The sequence below is a fragment of the Anastrepha ludens genome, chromosome 2 (assembly GCF_028408465.1).
Source record: "Anastrepha ludens isolate Willacy chromosome 2, idAnaLude1.1, whole genome shotgun sequence".
Taxonomy (NCBI): Eukaryota; Metazoa; Arthropoda; class Insecta; order Diptera; family Tephritidae; genus Anastrepha; species Anastrepha ludens.
The window spans coordinates 153,905,713-153,929,377 of NC_071498.1; the positions used below are offsets into that span (position 1 = coordinate 153,905,713).

The window sequence follows — 23,665 nt, forward strand, 5'->3', positions numbered from 1 at the left end:
TCGAAGTGAGCCTGGCAGGTGCAATACGATTACACTTACCCTGCAAGACAGCTGACTATCATATAAGCACTCATATTATCATCATCACTATCCGCATCCAACTACACATTTTTGTCCTAGCCATGGGAAAGTTCTGATAGTTTCCCCCTGTCGGTGTGATATTCTATCTCTCTTTTACCAATATCCATTTCTTATAACTGAAAAATATATCTGCCGATGTGTATCACAGAAATACCGAACGTTTCAAGCCAAGCCAAGTGCTCCAAGTATTTTTGACATCGTATTAAATTTTTCGGAAATTTTGCTTATTTGTGGGCTTAAATAAAATGAGAGATGAACTCGAAGAGTTTTAAAAAAAATATATGTATATACTTGTGAGATTTATTCAATGTTGAAAATTTTGGCATGGAGTTTTTCAAAGTCAAATAACTTCAGTTCCTTTTAATATTTTTATTCATTCGCTTTGAGTTTTAGGCAAACAAAAAAGTTATAATAAATTTTTTTTTTCTAAATTTCGTATTTTGGAAATTTTTTTCACTTAATTAAAATTGGAAATTCTTTTTTTGTCATATGTGAAAAACTTGTGAAAGAAGCCTGTCTCTTTTCTCTTATTTTTTTGTTTCATTAATATCTGCTCAATCAAATAAGTACAGCAAGCTGGTGAAAAATCAGTGTCAAACAGTGCTTTAGCGCAGCACTAGCAAATGTACTTGTACAAGGAGTCGCACAATTAATCACCCTATTATATGATTTATAATTTTGCAAATGGCGTCGTAAGCCAATCGTATTTGACACTTGTGAACAAGGCAGCTGGAATGTACAAAAAGGGGAGAAATGGAGAGCAAAATAAAGATTTTCAGTTTTTTAGTAAAAATAATGATTGAAAAACGAAAAATCCGTCGAAGCGTCACTACGTAGATGTGAAGGTAAGAAAATTTTTTTTTAAAGATATATAAAATACGGAAAAAAAAGTTTTTCTAAATATTCAACAAAAAAGTTTCGAAAATATTTTAAGAAGTTGTAACATTTCTTAAAAGTTGTAAAAAAATTTCCTTTTTTAAAATTCAAAATTCATTTTTTTTTTGTTTTTCTAAAAACAATTCAAAAGAATTTCAAAATCAATTTTTATTTATTTAGGAAAAAATTATTCAAAAATATAATTAAATGATTAATTTTGCGCCACCTTTCATATTACAGTCGTCAAAAGAACCAGGCCAAAATAACCATTGCGCACTGCATTGCTAGCCTTTTTGTACATTCCAGCTGTCTTGTTCACAAGTGTCAAATACGATTGACGGCATTTGCAAAAATTATAAATCTTCTGATGGGATGATTAACTGTGCGCAAGCCTATATTATGAGTACGCTAGAGTGCTATATTGCACTGATTTTTCATTAGTTCGCTGGACACATATTTCTGCTCAAATATGAACGAGACTGATTTAATAAAACACAAACGGTTAATTATTGTTCAATTTTTATTTTATCTCCTTCAAAGTAATCACCATTGGAGGCGATACACATATGCCAACGTTTTTTCCAATCATCATAACATTTCTGGAAGGCCGATTTCGGTATGGATTTCAGTTCCTTGGGAAACAGGAAAAAGTCACATGGAGCCATATCAGGCGAATACGGTGCTTGCGGAACGATATTAACATTATTTTTGTTCAAATAATCGCGAACAAGACGTGATGTGTGAGCTGGTGTATTATCGTGATGTAAGACCCATGACTTGTTGTCCCACAATTCCTTGCTTTTAAGGCGAATGTTCTCGCGCAAACGCTTTAAAACGTCTAAATAATATTCAGCGTTAACCGATCGGCCTTGCGGAAGGAACTCCTAGTGCACCACACCTTCGTAATCGAAAAAAACCTTAATTTTTGAGTGACTTTGGCGTGGTTTTTTGGGTTGAACCTCTCTTTGAACGATTTGTACCACTGGAAAACATGTGCACGCGATAGAACAGAGTCCCCATAGGTTGTCTGCAACATTTTTAAGGCGTCTGAAGCCGAAATTTTGTTGGAATAACAAAATTTCGAACAAATTCTTTGTTCAACTTGAATTTCCATCGTTAAATTCGAAAAACACACTCGAGCTTGAATTGTTTAGAGTAGCACAGAAAACAAACTATGTGACATATCACGCTGAAATTTGCCATGTAAGCTTATAACATCCTACCATCCTACCATCCAACAAAAAATTTATTTTTGCCATATGTCATCCGCGGACCGTTTTATTGATAAAGTCTCGTTCATATTTGAGCAGAAGTAGTTGATTGCACATGATTTCAGCTTTTAATGAAAAAAATAAATAACCGAAGATATTTTACCTTAAATCTCAGCAATTAATGAAAAAATCCGAGTGGGATGTTCTTCTTAAGACACAAAAAAGAAAAATATTCTCTCAAAAATTTCAACAAAAATATTTTTTTTTTTTTTTAATTTTTTCTAAAAACCATTTTTTTCCAAATTTTCTAAGAAAAACAATTTCTAAAAAGTAAAAGTTGGACCAATTTTTTTTTAAATCCAAAATCAAAGTTTTCCCGAGTAAGGTGTTCTTAAGCAACAAAAAAAAATATTCTCTCAAAAATTTTCATCAAAAAAAATTTTTTTTTTAATTATTTTTTCTAAAAGTTAAAAAAAAAATCTTTTTTCTAAATTTTCTAAAAAAAAATCATTTCTAAAAAGTTTTACAAATTTGTTTTAATTCAAAATCAAATTTTTTTTAAAGAAGTCTAAAAAATTATTAATTTAAAATTAAAATTTTTTTAAATTGAAAATTACAACTTTTTTTTTAAACCCTAAAACAAATTAAAATTTAATATTTTTTAAGTATATTTGAACCAAAATATTTAAATAAAAAACTATAATATTGTTAAAAAGAACCGAAGATATTTGATTTTAAAAACTACATATAGAAATTTTCAACATTGACTACTTGCAGGAGTTAAGACTGTGCAATCTGTGCTAAAATCATCCTTGACGATACACGCAGCGGAATAAACGCATGACTGAACTTTTACTATTTTTGCAAACGCGATTAGTGGACTATTTTTGGCCTAATGACAGGATTCATTCACTTGAACTAGTACCTCTTCAGAGCTGGGACACTAAGTGACTAGATTGCCTCCACTCGTCAGTCGGATAAGGTACCTGTGCTTCGATTCGAGGGATTGTGGATACCGATCCAAGTATTGTTGAGACTCTGAATCTTTGGGAACATTAGGAGATGCAGTTGTCAGCAAAAATGTATCACAGGTGAATCGGAACTGTTTGCTTGACAAGAGGGAAGCACTTTTGAGAGGAACAATAGTCAGGCATCTAAGTGGCTGCGACTGTGAGTTACTCACAATCTCTAAGTAAATAATAAATGTTGAATGGAATTCTACTATGGGGTCAACATATGACCGCCTTTGGAAGTGCTGAGCACCCGATTTGTCTGTCTTTCTTCTTCGAGGCGGATAAGACTGAGCATTTTTTCTGAGAGTGCATTGCATTTGCTAGAGCGAGGCTGCGATTTTTGGGTTCCGATATCATAAGAAAGAGTAAAATTAGTTCTTTCAAACTGGAGGATATTTTCAAATTTACTAAAGAATCTGGAAAATTCTGACAGGTTTAACTACCTCTATGTCTCTATTCTATTCTATATTTTCCTTCTTTACTTCTCTACTTTCCTCCACCCTTTCACTTTCCATAGCGTTAAATACAATGGGCTTTTTAGCTGAGTTGTTTAGGAGCTACCAAATATCTCGGTGCTGCTTGACTCGACTTTTCAAATTTCAATATCAAAAAGCACTGTTCTCTATTTTCTGCAAATGCAATGTAAAAACGTATTTCTAACAATATCTGGTGTGTAGAAGGGTTTCACAAAATCTAGTTTCTTCTACAATAATCGTTTTTCTGTAGCTTACGAAACACTTCGACAAGCCCAAAGAATATAACATTTTTTTATTTTCACTGTTAGTAATCACTCCGACCATGTAGAATTTTCTTCACATCACACTCAAATAAAAGTTAATTGACACACTTTGTTAAGCCAACTTCATAGCTCCACCACTCAATAAATATTCTCTGTAACACTACCTTGACCGCCGCTAGCCTTCTTCAGCAAAGCAATTTCAATGTAATTTCCATCATCCTCCGCACGTTGTACGCTAAACACCATTGGTCCCACTGGTATACGAATTGCATTTCCACTAATAAAGTCGATGAAACTAGAAATGCCGCGACCCGTCTCCGCCGCATTCAACTTTTCCCGGTCCTTATCCGCCAGCGGTGGTAATTTGGCCAAATCCATAAATCCCAAACTAATAGTTTCGCCGTTCTTGTAAGCCAGAATCATGTCATTAGCTAACGTGTGAAGACAACTGGCATTATTGGCACATTGCCATGACATTTTTTCCGAAAAGTCCCTTTTTACCACGTCGGCAGGCTTCTGATGGCGCTGCTGATGTTTTCTAATCGGCAGCTCATTAGCTACCACTGAGTCATTATCTTCTGCCTCCGCAGCGCCTTCATCGATGGCATTGCTGTTGGCCGCCGAGGAGGCACGCGTATGTATCGCTGGACGTACGGCGGAGATTTGTAGGCAAAGCAATAAAATAAAGCAGAACACGGAGGCCGCAAACGCGCCACTATTCCGGTTCGACATGGCGCCAACGTTGCAATTTTTGATTAGCACTTTTCGACTTAAGGACTCTCTACTGACCGTGTGTGCGTGTGCGGGGATATATATTTGAATTTCTTTTTTTTTTTTGTTATTTTGTTTTTGGTAAATATACTTGTCGTTGCCGCTAATGCAACGCGAGTGTCCTTGACATTGGACTGTGCGGCTGCACGTTTGCCCCGTTGGCTATCAAACACTCAGATTTATGGTTTGTGCACCACTTTATGAGACAATTAAACGAATATACTTTTTACTATATTTGTTAGTTTGCGGCGTTTGTGGCGATAGAATGCGAGCGCGCACGTCTTTTGTGGCACAATGCGGATTGACTAAACACTCGGCTGTGCATGCAACTCAGTTTTATTGTCTTTGCCCGCAATCAAGGCCGCACTAACTTATCTGACTATGTCTATCTGTGCAGTAATAAACTTACACACACACACACACACAGATATATATGTGCATTTGTATATTAATTAGACAATAATTTTGTTACCATTTTTATTTTATTACAATCTTCGCGTTTTAATATTCATTTACACCGCCTTTGCAGACTTGCTGTTGTTGTTGTTGCAAGCGTATCAGCTAACATGTCTACAATTTGCAAGTATCAGTTATAAATGTGGCATGCAACAATACGTACACATAGAGCACAAATCACATTTGCAATCACGAGCATTCATCACATTAGCTCCAACACCAACAACAAAGTGCATCAACACCACCGACAAAAATGTCCCCTTGTGTTGCGTCTCCCTATTTCGCCAGCATCGCCATGACCAAACATCACTTTCAACCATCCACCCAACACGAGAACACCACACAGCACTGCGACCGTCAGCACATCCCATTCACCGACATGTTGCAGATTATTAGCCACACACAAACTCACTTTGGCAAAGCATTGCATGTTACATATTGCGGCTGCAGTGGTGCATGCGAGCAAAAATATTGTGCAGCTTCAGTGCGTCAACGCTGCCCATTTTCTCCGTATTTTAATTCGGTAGCTGGAAGGAGAGAAGTGTCGAATGGCGTTATGGCTGCAGCCAAATTGCAGATCATTACGTGAAAAGTGGTTGTGGCAGCTGCAAATGCTGTCAGAAGTAGAACTGTGGTAATCACGCGAGAGAGCTAAAAAAATCTGGTGGGATGGAATATGTGTCATAAAAACTCGTTTCGAAGAAAGTTGCGGTGACACAACACCGAAATTAGAGTTGATTTGGAAAAGTCAGTTTTTGGGTGGCATGCAAGGGATGGCCAAGGTTATAAGAAATAGTAGGAGTGAAGCAGTTCTGTGCACGAAAATCTGTACATGTAAAATATATCTACAGTCTCACAGTCAACTCACTCAGTGATGCAAACTTTATACTCTTGAATGAGCCGAAATTTCGGAGAGACCTTCTCGACCTTAAACTTCTCAGGAGAAGAATTGCCGAAGAATGGGAAGAAAATGCCAAATACGCTTTACTCCTGGAAGAGTATACTTAATTGAAGGAGACTGGTTGCTATGAGCTCACATAATATATAAGACGTACGATATAGTAGTTTTTGGTACGACATGCGAATTTAGATATTTATATATAATATACCTATATATTATTGGCGCGTACACCCTTTTTGGGTATTTGGCCGAGCTCCTCCTCCTATTTGTGGCCTACAGTTTCAAGCCGACTTCGAACGGCATATATTTTTATGAGGAGCTTTTTCATGGCAGAAATACACTCGGAGGTTTGCTATTGCCTGCCGAGGGGAGACCGCTATTAGAAAAATGTTTTTATTAAATTTGGTGTTTCGCCAAGATTCGAACCAACGATGTCTCTGTGAATTCCAAATGGTAGTCACGCACCAACCCATTATTATTTTATAGCTAGAACTTTTGCCTGAAAGACACTGCAGTAGTCTAGTATGAGAACGGATAGTTCAAGTCCTAATTCCTTCGAAAATACCCATAGCCAACCTTATCGTCTAGCTTGGAAGCATCTGCATAGAAATTTAATACCCTTCTTGGCGGTATACTCGTCTTGAAGAGTTTGACGAAGGTGAGTCTAGGAATGGGATAGTCAATTTCTTGTTTGTGACTATTCACAGTGTGCAAAATAGAGGCGTGGTCAAACCACCGGTCTTTCCATAGCACCATACTTTTAAGTCTAAGCGCCGAGGCAAATTGATTAGCACTCCCAGCGCTTTGTTTGTGGTAGCACCAGTGATGCATAACAACGTTTCTTGGGCCTTACACATGCTTTTCCCTTACTCGTCTTTTCATCTATCTGTGAAGGAGTCAAAGAGGAATATTGAAGCTGTGACGATAATATCACGGGTATCCGCTTCGGCCACGACTTCACCAGAAGAGACTCGGATACTTCTATGCTATAATGAGATTCCAAGTCATAAAAAGCTCCTCATAAGACTGCTATGGAAAGGATCTTCATAAAAACAATCTGCCGTTCGAGGTTGGCTTGAAACTGTAGGTCCCTCTATTGGTGGAACCACACCAAAACGCACGCCGGAAATTGGAAATAGACTTGACAGTGTACCTGGTAAGTATGACTGATATCGCTTCCATAAAATTCGTTTAGGTTGGCGCCGACTAGTTCACAATTTGGTTTCAGTTTAGTATGGATATTCGTAAAACACTGTTCGCCTTAAGTGTTCTTGTGTAGAATCGCAAAGATGTATTCATATGTTTCTTTTACTATGGACAATGTGCAGCAAGACAAATTATGTATTTGAGACTTTCGAAGATTTTTTAATAGTAAACAATTTTACTGTGCTAATGAAAATTAGTTGGTTCTTATAAAATTTGATATTTTGAAAGTGTGAATTTAATTTTTTTCTCCTTTTAAGGTTATGCAAGAATATTAAATGCCCCTCTCTCAGTTCTTCCTAAGATTGAAAACCTTTTTACACATTTTAAAAGGCGTTTAAATTTACTGAATGCGGATTAAGACCATGTAATCGTTTCTTCCGGCCATCAATCCTTAGTGGGACATAGGGCATCAAGAGATGTATTCATTGTACAAATAAGCCAAAAAATACCAGAAAATACGAAAGAAACCATACTGACATTTTTACAAAAAGAGTACCTTATCTAGTTACATAACCTCAAATATAGCAAATAAGTCGTTCCCTCAACAAAAGAGTCTCGCTTAACAAAAAAAAACTCATAAATTAAATTGTACATAATCATAGCACATTTATTAAAAAAAAAACGCACATTCTAAAGACAATTTGTAACGCATACAAAGTTCTTTAAGTGATTCAATAAAAATTTGGTGTTTTATTTTCTTTAAATGGGTATTTTAGTGCGTTTTTATATCCAAAGCTAGGCAACACTGCAGTAGCGAGAGAGAGATTTGACTGCTAAAAGCAGAAGAACATCAACAACACCTGCAATCGCGGGCAATGGCACCAGATGTTAAAAAAAGTAAAGCTAAATAATACTGGGTGAATTATTGAACTAATTTTGAATTTTGAACTAATAAAAAAATGAATATTTTACAAAATTATAAACATTACATTTTAATTAGAACAGGCTAGAAAAATGTCATGAAGAAAGAACTAAAACTCCGAGACTAAATAACAAAAAAAGGCTAAATCAAGTTACGAAAATAGAATCTAAAATCACGTAACTCGTTGTCAAATTCGCTAAGACCAAAGTAACGGTACCACGATAGGCGCCATCACATTATTCTTTCCATCATGGTAAATATGATCGCTGACACTCGAAATCGAATAAGCAAATATGTACAGAAGAAGTGTACTCAAAGAAATATGTATTTTATTTTTAATATAAATAATCGGATGTTTATTTCATTATAAAGAGGAAGGTATGCCGTTAATAGTTAAAAATAACATCAGGCAAATGACCACCACGACCACGCTTACAGGACAATATCATTTTCATGAAATTTTCCGTAACCGAATTGCAAAGTGGCGGCCCTATGTCCTCGATATCCTCACGAATTCCATCTTTGAGGTATTGAATCGACCCTGGGCTGTTGGCGTAGACCTTCTCTTTCATGTGGCCCCAAAGAAAACAGTCACAAGGTGTTAAATCACAAGATCTCGGTGGCCAATTGTGATCACCTCTTCGAGAGATAACACGGTCCGGAAACTTTTCCCGTAAAAGATCAATGGTTTCGTTGCTTGGGTGTCAATGACATCCAATTCCAGCTATAAAAAATCGTTAATTATCTCTCCATAGCACAATCCATTCGCATGTAACTCCTGTTATTGGATTTATAACCAAAAGGAACCAGAAGTTGCGTAAGTGAAAAGTTGTGAGCCAAAATATCTCAATAAAAACGAGCTGGTGCACGTGTATTTGCTAGATATTGGAAAATAATTATTAAATAATAAAATATAAGTTAATTCGGACTTGTTCGCAAGTAGAAACTAATCTACTTTTTTGCTGTTTTGTTCTTTATCAATGACTTGAACTCTGAACTAGAGTGATTGCATCGCGCAACGGGATTCATTTATAAAAAATCACCAATTCTTGATTGAAAAGCTGGCTTAAAATAGTATTTCTTCCTATTTTTGTAAAATTTTCAGCTTATTCCGGACGCGACACTAAGACGTTGACAGTCATCCAAGTCAAAAAACTCAAACTCAAAAAAGACAAAAGAAAAAGTGCGAAACGTTGAGGGCGCAATCTACCATATCATTCTTGCTTAAGCAAAATATATTGTCGAATTTGGGGTGATTCTAACCCCGAAATTCTCCATTTCAAGAAATTTCATACATCTCGAGAACTGACTTTTTCGAATCACGAAGTAATGCCAGCTTCTGCAGCTGTGATTGAAAGGAAGGTTGAGTCTGGCTGCATGATTGCCTACCTTCCAGTGACCTGTAAGGGTTGCAGTAATACGTGAAATGTTTGAACGAGAGCATTCTAACTTTACTTCGCCCTCTGAACTTTGTACCTCGGCCATGTTTTTCTTGTTCTAGTACATGCAGTTAATTGCCTCCACCTTTTTTGGGCTAAAGCATATTAGTGTGAAGGAATGGATGTTTTTATTGTGTTGAATGGGGTAGGTAGCAACTGCTACCGCCTTTTTTATGTCTAGTGCCGAAGCTTTACTTGCTAGGTCAACTGCTATCTCATTATCCTCTATATTCCTATGACCGGGAACCCATAATAGAGTAATTTTGAACCAAACAATTCTAGTTCTTCTCTCTCTGGATGGAATTAAATTGTAATGTGAGGCCTTGTTAGCTGCTTGACTTTCTGAAAAGATAGCTACTCTTGCCTCAATTTCTATGTAATGTTTTAGTGATTTGCATGCTCCTCTGATTGCTAATAGTTCTGCCTGTAACACGCTGTCATAGTCAGGAAGTCGAATTGATTTCGATAAGTTGAGCGGTTCCGAATAGAGGCCAGTTCCCTCACCACAGTTCATCTTAGAACCGTCAGTATAGATTTCGACATCAAATCTACCAATCACTTTCCCTTTTCTGCATTCGGCTCTCGGTGGAAAACGTAGTTGATGTTATTGAAGTTGAGATCGGGGATTTGTTTTTGAGCAGTGAGGGTCCCTGTAGAAGGATTTTCCTATGAGTTAGTCCACGCAGATTTCTGTAATAGTTGCATTGATAATTTAACATTTTTTCACGAAACTAGTATTTTTCTCACAAAAATTTTACTTCCAATTCGATAAAGCTTTTGGAGGTTTCATGTTTGGTATTTTATTCTTAATTTAATCAGTTTCTTATCTCTTGAAAATTAGAAAAAAGCAATCAATAACATTTGTTATAAACTATTTAACATTTTGTTATTTTATCCTTACAATTACGCGATCTACAAATTTTTAATGGACATTTGAAGCTAAGCTAGCAAAAAAATGTGCTTTTCATTTCTAGTGCTTCGTTTGGGCGGTTTGTGTGGCAGATGTTAAATGCTGCTAATGAAATTTTTGATTGTAATTACAAAATCTCTTTGCTCTTCATTAAAAATGAAATATGAAGAAAGTAATATCAATAAAACTGTTTACATCCGTTTATCCATGATAAAGAAAAATTGGTGCCTTTGAGAGTGAGTTAAAAGTAATTTATGAATTAGCCGTAAATTACTTGTTAGCTATCAAGTGTAGCCAATAAATTTATTGTTCAACGAACCGTCACATATTTATTTTTCACTCTATAATGATATGAAATTGCGGTTTTTCATTTTGATTAACCACATTTTGTTATGCCTAAAAACATAAAAATGCGCTTATCTCACAACTACTTATGTACTTGAATATATTGGTAAAACTAATGTTTATATTCTGTCAAAAGAATACCGGGAAGTGTTAATTTAAAAAGCGCGCGTTTCACATATTGTATATCTAAATTTTTTTGATGGAATTTTGGTACAACTGCCCTTTATAGTGTCGCAGAGTTTGAAAGTGATCTGTCAAATATGTAGCTTGTTTTTGGCATTTAATTGTATCAGTCAACTGCAGGTGTTTTCCACGATTTTGACTATGGTTAAAAATATCGAACAAAGCATGCGTCTTAAATTTTGTGTTTTGAACAGGATTTCGTGTGCCGAATCATTGAAAATGTTGCAGAAAACCTATGGGGAATGAGAACTTTATCAAAATCACGGGTCTATCAGTGATATAAGGCTTTTGCAGAGGACCGGGAAGTCGTGGAAGATTTGCACCGATCTTGTCGCCCATCAACGTCTTCAACGGATGAAAACGTCGACAGAGGAAATGGTGCTGGAAAACCATCATTTAAGTTTGAGGGAAGTAGCTCGTGACCTTAGCGCGTCTCACGAATCAATTCGCAATATTTTACACCATCAATTGAACATGACGCCTCGTTCCAAGAGAGTTGAAATTATTTAAAAAAATTCATCGGCAGAAGGTGGCTGAAGACATGCTTGAGCAAGACGATTCGGACCCTAGTTTACCCCGCGCATAACAGGTGAAGAGAGGTGGGTATATGAGTTTGACATGCAAACCAGTCAATTGGCGGCTGAATGAGCCGAAACTCAAAGAACCACGTCAAAGGCGGTCAAAAGTGAAAGTCAGGCTACTCGCTTCCTTTCGCCATTCGACCGGTCCATTTCAGGAAACAATGCGCTCATCGAACTTACTCTTCAACAAATCAATTGTAGCCTGTGCTGTTGAAACCACATGTCGTCTAAGTCCATACCATTCAATTGCGGCCAAAAATAATCGTTTATCATGTCCCGGTATCGATTTCCATTCACAGTAACGTGGCGATCGTTCTCGTCAATGAAAAAATATGGGCCAATTACGCCGCCGGCATGTAAACCGCACCAAGTGATTTTTTCGGGATGCAACGGTGCCTCATGAATCACGTGTGGATTGTTTTCTGCCCAGTAACGCATATTTTGCTTGTTGACAAAGCCATTGAGCCAAAAGTGAGCTTCATCACTGAAAATGATTTTTATGTAGATGATGCTCTTAAAGTAGCAGCAACAGAACGATTATTTTCATAAAAAATTTGCACGATTTGCAATCGTTGCTCAAGTGTGTAGCGTTCCATGATGAAATGTATACTAATGAACTTTACAAATGACAAGCGAAAAATAAAAAATATTGCGTCGTTCGCCCTCCCTATCGGAAAAAAGTTGAAGCGCACCTATTGAAAAACGCCTTACATTATGTTTCGACTTGACTTAAGCAAAGTTTAAAAAATAAAATTATTGATTGTAAAAATTATCGTTGTTTGTGTGGAGCTCGTTTCTCCAGAAGTCCCTTGCGGTGATCAACGCAAGTCCTTGGAGATTCATCTAAAATCGATCGGACTAGAGAAATCAGTTTTATTAATAGATAATCTTGTGTCTGATCGAAGTTTTTTTTCAAAATTAACAATATGGGGGCCTCGGGAAATATTTTTCAGATTTTCGAGACAATAAATTGTTTAAAAACATCGAAATTAAAAAAAAAAATCCCTCGGTCAGACACGAGTTTTTTGTGTTTCTCAAAATCAGAATAAATTTTATTGAAATGTACCAAGCGGTTTTTAAGTCACAGTGATCACCAGTTCAAAAGCATAGTTTTGAGAAAACGCATTTAAATTTTTCACCGAGCGCCGGAGCGCCCTTTGTTAATTGTTGAATAACTCGAAAACTATTTGTCGGATTCACTTCAAATTTTCACACAATATTATTAAGATACCGTACTTTAAGAAAATGTGAAAAAATCCAATTTTTTGAAAATTCGGACTAACCCTAACCCCTAAAAAAAGTAATAATCAAGCAATGGTTTGCTAAAAATCCCATATTTTTAGGAATGTAAAGCTGATTTCGTTTTTTCATAATTTTTATAAAAATTTAGATCTTTGTGTAACAAAAACCTTATATAATATTTGAGTATACATATTTGTTATCCTTTTAGTGTTTTCTTAAGTAATGCTCAAGCATTTTCAATAGCATTGACGTTAGGCGACTGTGAAAGCCAATCTAGCATTTCGATGCCATTTTGTTGTTTCCACTTCACACAAATTCGATTTTGATGGTTGGGATCGTTGTCTTCTTGTAAAATTCAAGATTGGCTAGTTTTTCCAAATACCTTCGCAGCTGATGACAAGGATGCTTTTTGGTCAATTTTATTCATCAAACATGAAATTTTATTCAACAAATCTTTGCTCGAGGTTGCAGCCGCAAGCGTGAACCCTAATGGCTGCTTAATAGATCGATGAAGTTGTCGATTATCAACAGTATACCAACACTTGTGGATGCAACTATTCGCCCGAAAAGACAACTCATTCGTGAATACTGCGTTTGCCCAATTCCGTTCTGAATTTGCCTTAGCCAAGGCAATTTTTTTTTGTGAAGTGTATTAATGAGCGACGTTTTCGAAGGAATTTTGGGTCGGTATGTTCCCGAATCATGTCTTTGGATAGATTAACACCACTCTTCCTTAAAATTACTTCAGCTTCACGCAATGATATGTTAGGCTTTGTCACAAACAAACTCATGATCTTGCTTTGGAAAGGTATTTTTTTGCGGCCTGGTCCGGGGAAGTTGTCAACGTTTTCAACTTCGGTATACCATTATACACATTCATTTATGAACGTTTTGGACTTCTTCAAATATTTTGCTGCAGATACCCCTGATATTTTTGGACCTTTAGTCTACGTACATAGGAACATTGCTCCAAAAAGATTTCCATAGGCTACTACTACTACTAACATTAATTTCTCACAGAGCGTCTTGTGAAAAGGATATTCATGATTAAATAATTTTATATTGTAATGCAAATAAATACATTAGCTTTGAGTCATAGCAAGTGTCTACCGGTGCAGAGCTGACTTAAGAGACTGATGAACTGATCACTAGCCGCACTCGTAGCAGCAGCAGATGATATTTCAAAGCAATTCAAAAAAAATGTGGGTTTTGATACCAGTATTAAAAAAAAATTTATAAAAAGCGTGAACTAAAATACCTTTAATATCTTAAGTACCTAAGATAGATACCTCAAATTTTTGAACAAAAGATTTTACAAAAATAATCGGGCTATCTTTTGGCTGAAGCCGAACCGCAACCAAACTGTAATTTTGAGCCCGAAGCCAAAATTATCTGGTTATAATATTATATTTTGCATCGCGGTTAGAAATACATTTTGAGTACAAAGCTGTGATTTACTTTTGTGTTCAACTCGGCAACGGTTTTAGCAGAACTTACCAAATGCTTCAAAAAACATATGATAACGTTTATTGCTCCCATACCGAAATTTTCGAATTGCACAAGAGATTTCAATCGGATAGAGAAATGTCTTATTCAGTTGACAAATCTAACAGCTGAATAAAGCGCTGAATGCCTTAACGCCTGGAAGGCTATGTATGGAGTTCTGGCGCTAGTGATAATGAAAGACTGAGTCATCCAAAAAATGTAGTCTCCTCAGAAAACATCGAAAAACCTGTGATTTTTTTTAAATTAATAAGAAATCGTCTGTAATAATCATTGGGATGTATTAGGAAATTTTAAATCTTCTAAGTATCGCAAAAAACGCTCCCCCCAAAAAAAGTCTGCGATTCGGATGGCAGAACTGATGGTTCCTCCGTTTGTGAAAAAAAAAATCAAGACGCGCACTACAAATAGGAGGAAGAGCTCGGCCAAACAACTAACAGAAGTGTACGCGTTAATTCATGTTTGATAACTTGAAGATGAACGAAATGCGAAATGTCAATGGAAACAAAAGGCGAATTTAAAATTTACATTGTGTGTTTCTATTCTCAAAAAATTCGTTTTTATCTTGCAATAGAGGTTGTATATGCATTTTTACTGCTCAGCACGGTGAGGTATGTACGTCTCCTGCTGTGGCATTTCCCTTTCATACTTTGTCTAAATGTACAATATTTTCCATAAAACCGCAAACTCACTACACCGCATCATTTCGAGTGACAACGAAAACCGCATAAATAGTTCACATTCGTGATTTTATACACCGCACATTGCACTCCGATGGTAAGTCACGAAATAGAAATTGTATTGCAAAGAAATCTATAACTCTGGTTTATTATGTTAAGGGGTTATATGAGTCAAGAGGTTGAGAAAACATTTTGTAAAATATCAAAAAATGGCTTTTGAAATAAATGTCTCAAAAAGTAGTTTTTTTAATAATTTATTATAAGTAAAAAATTTAATAAGTATTTTTTTTACAAATTGAAGTCAATAAGTAAATTTTAATAATTAAGTTTTTTATAATGTAATTTTTTTATAATTTAATTTAACTTAAGAGACAATAAGTATTTTTCTAATAATTTGAGCTTATAAGTAATTATTTAATAATTCAAGCTAATTGGTAGTTTTTTAATCAATTAATTTCCTAAGTTTATAAGTACTTTTTTAATAATTTAATTTATTAAGCTGATGAGAAAATTTTTAATAATTTATTTTTTTATAATCTCATTTTTTAATAATTTAATTGAATAAGTTAATGAGTAAATTTTTAATAATTTATATTTTTAATAATTAAATTTTTAATAAGTTAATAAGAATTTGTTTAATTATTTAAGGGACTAGGGGTAGTCAGAGGCACGAAAAAATGACGATTTTCAATATTTTTTTTTTGCTTGTCAATTGCTTTGTTTTACACAAATAAAAATATAGTATTAATACATCATGTTTCGACTTGCCTTAAGAAAAAATTTCGAAAAAAAAAATAAATAATTGTAAAGGTTATCGCTGTATGTGTGAGGCCCGCTTCTCCAGAAGCCCCTTGCGGTGATCATCACAAGTCCTTGGACAAGAGAAATTAGTTTTTGTAATGATAATATTGTGCCTGATCGAACCTTTTCTTCAAAATTAACAATGTGGCGGCTTCAGGAAATATTTTTCAGATTTTCGAGACAACAAATTGTTTAAAAAGAATCGAAATTTTTGAAAAAAAAAAACATTTCTTCATCAGTTCAAAAACATAGTTTTGAGAAAAACGCATTTAAAGTTTTGCTATCGATTTATGTAGAGTTATACGAATTTTTTAATTACTTACGCTGTGTCATCTATTCCTGGGCCATATAATAATTCTTTAAAATATCAATTTGCTGTTGCCTAAGTAGCATTCTACCTTTTGAGTGCTATCGTTAGCGCATTTATCTGCCACTTTAATATGCGCAGCATCCAGCTATCTACTCTCGAACGCTTCGGAGCTCCCGAATGCCCTTTGTTAATTGTTCAATAACTTGAAAAAGTATTTGTCGGATTCACTTCAAATTTCCACATAATATTTTAAAGATATTATACTTTAAGAAAATGCAAGAAGAAAAAATTAAATTTTTTGAAAATTCAGTAGTAAGTTAATAAGCAAGTTTTTAATAATTTCAATTTAAAAATTAAAATAGATTTACAGGAAAATCTCAGGAAACCACTTTTTTAAGTCATTTACGAAGGGTGCCCTTTATATGTCGGGATTAGAGAACAAATTTTAAACATCGAAAATCACTTTATTGTTTTTCAAAATATTCTCCATGAAGATCTATATACTTTTGCATCTGTTTGAACCAATTGTCGAAGCACTTTTGCCACTCTGAATGAGGTACCTCCAAAACATGCATTCTGAATGCCACAACCGCTTCTTCACGTGTCGAAAAACGTTGACCTCTCAGTTTGTTTTTTACGTACAGGAATAAAAAGAAATCATTCGATGCCACGTCAGGTTTATACGGCGGATGACCCATTAATTTGATGTTTTGGGTGCTCAAAAATGCAGTTGTTTGAGCCGATGTGTGAGAGCTCGCATTGTCCTGGTGAAGAGTGATCCGTCTTTGGCGATTGGTTTTCCTAATTTCTTGGAAGACAACTGGCAAACAAATGGAATTTACTGTTCTGCGTTGTTCTAGTGGTACGGTTGCGACATGTCCAGTTTTTCCGAAAAAAACAGGCGACCATTTGCTTGGAAGTGCTTCCTGCGCGAACAACTTTTGTTGGATTTGGCTCATCTTGAAACCCCATACAGTCGACTGCTGTTTTCTTTCGGGCTCATACGCGTAAATCCATGATTCATCACCTGTCACGACGTCATAGACGTGTTTCGAAGCCCCGCGATAGTATGTTTTGAGCATTTTCTTCGACCAATCGACACTAGCCTTTTTTTGAGCGATTGACAAATTGTGTGGGATCCAACGCGAACAAATTTTTTTTTGGACGACCTTCACGAAATTCGTCTTGGATTGAACTACGACCACGATTGAATTCACCATACCATCGATAAACACTGGTCCTTGATCTAGCTTCATCGCCAAAAAATTAATTAAGTTCATCCATGCAATGTTGCTGAGTTAATCCACGTCGAAAGTTGTAAAAAATAATCGCACGAAAATGTTCACGATTTAATTCCATTTTTGGACCGAGATGAATCTTTTAAGTTACTGTAAACAACACAAATAGCGCTGGTATTTCAAACGTTCTGAGATAAAAGGCACCCCTCGTATTTCGAAAGCCAATTTTGTGTTGTTTTTTTTTTGTAATGTGTACAGTTATATTTTGGTTTCAAAATAATTACATTAACACCACCTGCTTCCAATCTGCGGAGATCTTCTAAATATTGCACACTGTACTTATGGGCCTAGTCCATGAAGTTGGTCAAAAAATATACCAAAGCGTTAAGCAGCCGGTAATTATTATTTTCAATACTTTTAACATTAAAAAAATTCAAATGAAAAACTAAGAATGACGTTCACATATCTCGATGTTCCAACTCTAGGCAGATATTAAAAATGAATGAAAAATGATACCTTTTCCATAAATTAATTAAAAATATTAAAAGCGCCCAAAATCCAAGCATATTAAATTTTTCTTTTTACATAAAGAAAACATTTTAAAAATATGTAAAAATTTTTTTTTTTGACTGAAATTTTCGTTTGAAAATTTTGGAAAATATACAAATATTGATTCGCCCTTTGCTGTCTCAAATAATTGTGTTTTTGAGAAAATTTGTAAGCTAATGTCTGCGAAATTATGTCTCCGAAAATCGTGGAAAATTTAAAGAACAAAAAGAGTACTCAGGGACCCAAAACAGTACACTGTACGTCAGTACAAAAAACTCGAGTTGGTGCCCAAGAAAATTTGAGTGTATTGGTATTGCCAGAGTACATTTTTTTATCCAATTAAATGCGATGTTTAAAACAATATTCACGTTATGAATTAGATATATTTATTTATTGTATGAGTATATAAGGTGGCGCAAAATTAATCACCCAATTTGGTTTTTAAATACCTGATTTTGAGTGATGTAAATCTTTATTTTAACCTTTACGCTCCATTGCTTATTTGCATGTCCACTGCAGCTGTCTAGTCCACCACAAGTGTCAAATATAAGGTTGGCCAAAAAGTCTTGCGGTATTTCCGCAAGCTTGTCTTTGCAAGCGCGTAGTTCTAGTTGTATTCGTCGCATCGGTTCACACTAGAGATTTTTGGAAAGCTCTTTTCACGTGCTAACACGTGTTTGATTAATTGTTCTTTGCTTTTAGTCGTTCGTGAGTTATAGCGCCGCAAACATGTAGCAAAATAAAGAGAAAATACGGCATATTTTACAGTACTACTACGATAAAGGCCAAAATCCATCTCATGCTGCCAATAACATTTGTGCAGTTTATGGACCCGATACAGTTTCCATTTCCACCGCACAACGATGGTTTCAACGTTTTCGTTCCGGTGCAGAGGTGATCGAAGATGCGCCGCGGTCCGGAAGGCCTGTCGTCGAAAATTGCGATAAAATCGCTGAATTGATCGAAAGAGGCCGGCATTGTAGCAGCCGTAGCATCGGCCAAGAGCTGGGCATGAGTCATCAAACCGTTATAAACCATTTGAAGAAGCTTGGATTCAAAAAGAAGCTCGATGTATGGGTGCCACACGACTTGACGCAAAAAAACATTTTTACCCGTATGGATGCATGCGAATCGCTTCTGAATCGCAACAAAATCGACCCGTTTTTGAAGCGGATGGTGACTGGCGATGAAAAGTGGGTCACTTACGACAACGTGAAGCGCAAACGGTCGTGGTCGAAAAGCGGTGAAGCTGCCCAGACGGTGGCCAAGCCTGGATTGACGGTCAGGAAGGTTCTTCTGTGTGTTTAGTGGGATTGGCAGGGAATCATCCACTATGAGCTGCTCCCCTATGGCCAAACGCTCAATTTGGACCTGTACTGCCAACAACTGGACCGCTTGAATGCATCACTCATGCAGAAGAGGCCATCTTTGATCAACAGAGGCCGAATTGTCTTCCATCAGGACAACGCCAGGCCACACACATCTTTGGTGACGCGCCAGAAGCTCCGGGAGCTCGGATGGGAGGTTCTTTTGCATCCACCGTATAGTCCGGATCTCGCACCAAGTGATTACCACCTATTTCTGTCCATGGCGAACGAGCTTGGTAGTCGGAAGTTGTCCACAAGAGAGTCCTGTGAAAATGGGCTCTCCGAGTTTTTTGACAATAGGGAAGCAAGCTTCTATAAAAGCGGCATTATGAAGTTGGCATCTCGTTGGGAACTCGTCATCGAACAAAACGGCGCATATTTGACTTAAATCGCATTATTATAACCAATTTTATGAACAATTGAAAATTCAACAAAAATACAAATTCTATAATTGACGTAGGTATGACAAATGTGTATCCAAATGATAACGGTTAAACCAGCTTTAATTTTTTGCATTCAAGTTTGTTAACTCTTGTTATTGTCAAATATAAAGGGTTTTCCAATAACGGGTGTTATTTTGAATAGCTCGCTATTTCGGTAGATGTCGCTTCTGAAGCAATCATTTTTTAATATTTGACAAGTAGAAACTACGCCATTAATAGAAATGGAATGATGCACGCTTAAACAAGGCATTGAAATTATTAAAATTCACTATAAAAATGGTGAAAATTCGGCAGAGACGGTTCGTAAATCTCGAACATTTTTGGGTCATCGTGAACCAACTTGCCGGGCCGCAATACAGAAATTGGTGAAAAAATTCGAGCTGTTGGGACAAGTTAGTGATATGAAGAATAAAAACCGTCGCGCAAGAACAGTCGAAAATATTGCTGTTGTAGCCGAAAGTGTTGAAGAAAACACAAGTTTGTCCATTCCTCGTCGTTCTTTGGAATTAGGCATTCCACAAACGTCATTACATCATATTTTGCATAAAAATTAAGTTAACAGTTAACACAAGAACTCAAGCTGGCCGATCATCAACAACGTCGTGTCTTTGCTGATTGGGTCGTTGAAATGCATGAAAATAATCCGGAATTCCATTGAAAAATCATCTTGAGTGATGAGGCCCTTTTCCACCTCGGTGGCTTCGTCAACAAGCAAAATTGTCGGATCTGAGGCTCAGAAAATCCTAAAGTTATTGTTGAAAAGCCTCTCTATACGCAACGTGTGACAGTTTGTTGCGGTTTATGGTCCAGCGAAGTCATTGGACCTTACTTATTCGAAAATGAAGCTGGAGCAACAGTTATGATGAATGGATTGCGCTATCGAGAGATGATTAACGATTTTTGATGGCCAGAATTAGATGGCATTAATCTGGACAAGGTTTATTTTCAAGAATACGGCGCTACGTGCCACACAAGCAACGAAACCGTTGATATTTTACGGGAATAACACCACTTATTGGAAAGCCCTTTACTTATAACGTAAAATATTAGCAGCAAATGTTGAGAAAATGTTTCTGGACTGAAAGTCTGCGGCCGGATATAAATCCAATTCGCTTCAGAACCGTACCAAGCACCTTTCTTGAGATGAGCCAACAAAATTTGCAACAGAAAATGTTTAAGATTTTATTAAATTTTTCAAATGTGATACAATTTTAACAAAAATTAAAGCTCAAAACACTTTCTAATATACTTCTACTTACGCATCGAGTACTACTCATATTAATTCAGCAGCTTGGGAAACGAAACGTTTAAATTTATTAAGTTGCCAGTATTTCACTTGAATCTAAATTAATTATTTCCCAATAAAGGAGCTATCAAAAGTTGCTTAGACTTTTCACTGCATATTCTTGTGGTTAACTTGACAATGTGAATATATGCACAAAGACTTCCAAGTACGAAATATTTCATTTCAATCCTAACCTTCAGGCAGCTCCGTCAATTGTAAAGGAAATATGATACCTGTCAGACATATATTTACCGGTGTAAGTGTACTCACAATTATTCACAGTAATTTCAGCCAGCATCAAAGGTATGGCCCTCCGATTTGAACACACACGCCTTTGTAATTACGTGCCCTGTAGGGAATCCCAGCGGCACTTCTTCTGAATTTGAAACTGCGGATTATCCGGATTATTTCGCTTTCAAATATAAGCGACTAGTGAATTTTACGCAGCAAATTTCATGAAAGTGTTAAATACAATATTTTCGATCCTCATATTTGCAGTTTGACTACATCTTGCCTTCGATCCTTCAGTGATAATGTGCCAACAGTGCTTTTTGCTGTTTGAAGCTAAAGGGCATCACAGTAATACAGAAAATACCCGAATGGATATGGTTGCTGTTATTGTAACAGCATAACATTCTCCGTAAATGTTGGGGGATTGCTGCTGAAGTGACAGTCCTTGGCCGGATAAAAATCTGTGTCGTCCGGTAAGGTAGAACTGACTGCCGTGGAAATGGAATAAATAGGGTACTGATGGCCGTCTGTCTAGCTGAAAATATGTACATATATCAATAAATACACCACGCAAACATTTTTCGAGGCTTATGCTACCGCAGCTCGAACTTTATGGTACCTCAGCAGGAAAGACAGTACGCTACTCTACTTTGCGATAAAGGGTTTGTTGTCTGGTTCATATAAATATGTTCCCATTACTTTCTCCTTCTCTGACCCGTCCGTGTACTTATGGCAATTAAGATGTTGGAAACCATTTGTCCAAGTTTCTTGATCGAGAACATTCACTTTAAATTCCTTGCTGAAACAGGTTTGCCTTGTCATAGAATTACTTCACTTTTCCAACTCAGGGTTCTTCCAAATAATCTATGTTCCAGTGGATTCTTGGTAATAAGTACAATCTCGCAAGTTAATCGTAATTGAAACCCTCTAAAGGCGCAGTTTATTTACAGATGTAATCAGAGTAAGATAATCACTTATTGCTTTTGTTATCATGCGTTGATCTTAACTTTACGGTATGTCCGGACAGACTGTATCATTACACTAAGTCGCCTTCCAAGCACTTACATACAAGATGCACCATGCAATCTACCTGAACGCATTGTCCCTTTCGGACTTACCTACCAGATACGGTAAGGTTGAATTCATTGACATCTGCTTACCGTAGGCAAACTGCGAGCTTTCTACTAAATCTTAGTAGGAAGGGCTTGCGAGGATGTAATTACAGGGCCCGACGCCTGTGGTCAGCATATGGCTATGATGCTAATCATTGGCAATATGCCTGTGCTGTCGTGAGAATGAGGATACTGCAGAGCATTTTCTCTGTACCTGTCCGGCGTTTTCTAGAATTAGACTTAGGATGTTTGGTTTCGATGTACTGAGTACGGATAAAGTTCATACTCTTCCTCTTTCCGAGCTCTTAAGATTCATCAATGAATTCAAAAGGTTTGCGAAAGAATGACGTCAAACCAATATTCATGAATATTTCAGAAGTTGCAGAGATGAGGAAGGGGAAGAAACAACAATTGTCCAGTCCTAGCTAAAACCAGAGCAAATTATCTAGGTAAACACCTTTTTAATTCTCTTACAGAGCTGTTTGGTGCGGAATTGGGATTCTACGTTTCAATGGTTCCACGAAGGAAAGTAAATGGGGTCCCCGTGCAGCAGAGTGGTATCACAATGGGCCTGTCTAAGTGAGCTGGTCGTGCAGACCGACTACCACCATAACCTAACCTAACCTCAAACCATATTTTCCGTCTTACGATCCATATTGTATCTATCCTGTCTCTCTATTGGTTCCACTAAAATCTATCCGGTTTGAGTGCAATGGTATTCCTGACTGAGTGCTTGAACAATCCACCACAAATCTAATCTAATCCATGTTTGATTAGGTACAGAGTTCAGGAAGTCATTTATTCACTTCTTGGGACTACAAAAAATAATTTGGTTTTATTTCAGTAAAAACCTTATAGATGTTCTGATTTTTTTTAATTTAAGTCTAACCCAATAGCCTACATACACGAGTATGTAAATCCTGGGAAGCTCATCATCTCCCACTACTCCAACTAGCAACTAACTACTTCAGGTGCTAATACCATCAAACAACTTTACGAGGTGAGCGAAATAGGCGGCTGCTTGAGTTTTTCTCAGCCTTCACCCGGTCACACTTTTAAGAGTGTAGCAAAGCGATTCTCAACTGACGAAATCAAATCATTCCCTGCGGGGTGCATATAGCCATTCAGTTTAAGTGCTCGTGTTAATATGATGGTGAAGTTTGCACAAAGCTGTAAATCGACGCTAAGTTAGGCGAAGTTCAATAATTTCAAAGTTTAATATGAGTATCTGTTGACTTATCTTCAAATATCTTTGGAATTTGATATTCTATTGAAAATAGCCAACCTATTCATGCAAGATGAATTTAATCAAAATAGAGAGATAAAATCG

At 36.4% G+C, this 23,665-nt stretch overlaps 1 protein-coding gene across 1 annotated transcript in view; it reads right to left on the bottom strand.

The window, feature by feature from the left end:
• LOC128860039 (uncharacterized) overlaps positions 1 to 4,957 on the bottom strand; it is a 28,705-nt gene extending 23,748 nt beyond the window's left edge. The window contains exon 1 of the mRNA XM_054097266.1: positions 4,085 to 4,957. Coding sequence (XP_053953241.1) covers positions 4,085 to 4,652 — 568 coding nt within the window. The 5' untranslated portion in view covers positions 4,653 to 4,957. The remainder of the gene's footprint in view (positions 1 to 4,084) is intronic.
• Between the last annotated feature and the right edge of the window lie 18,708 nt (positions 4,958 to 23,665).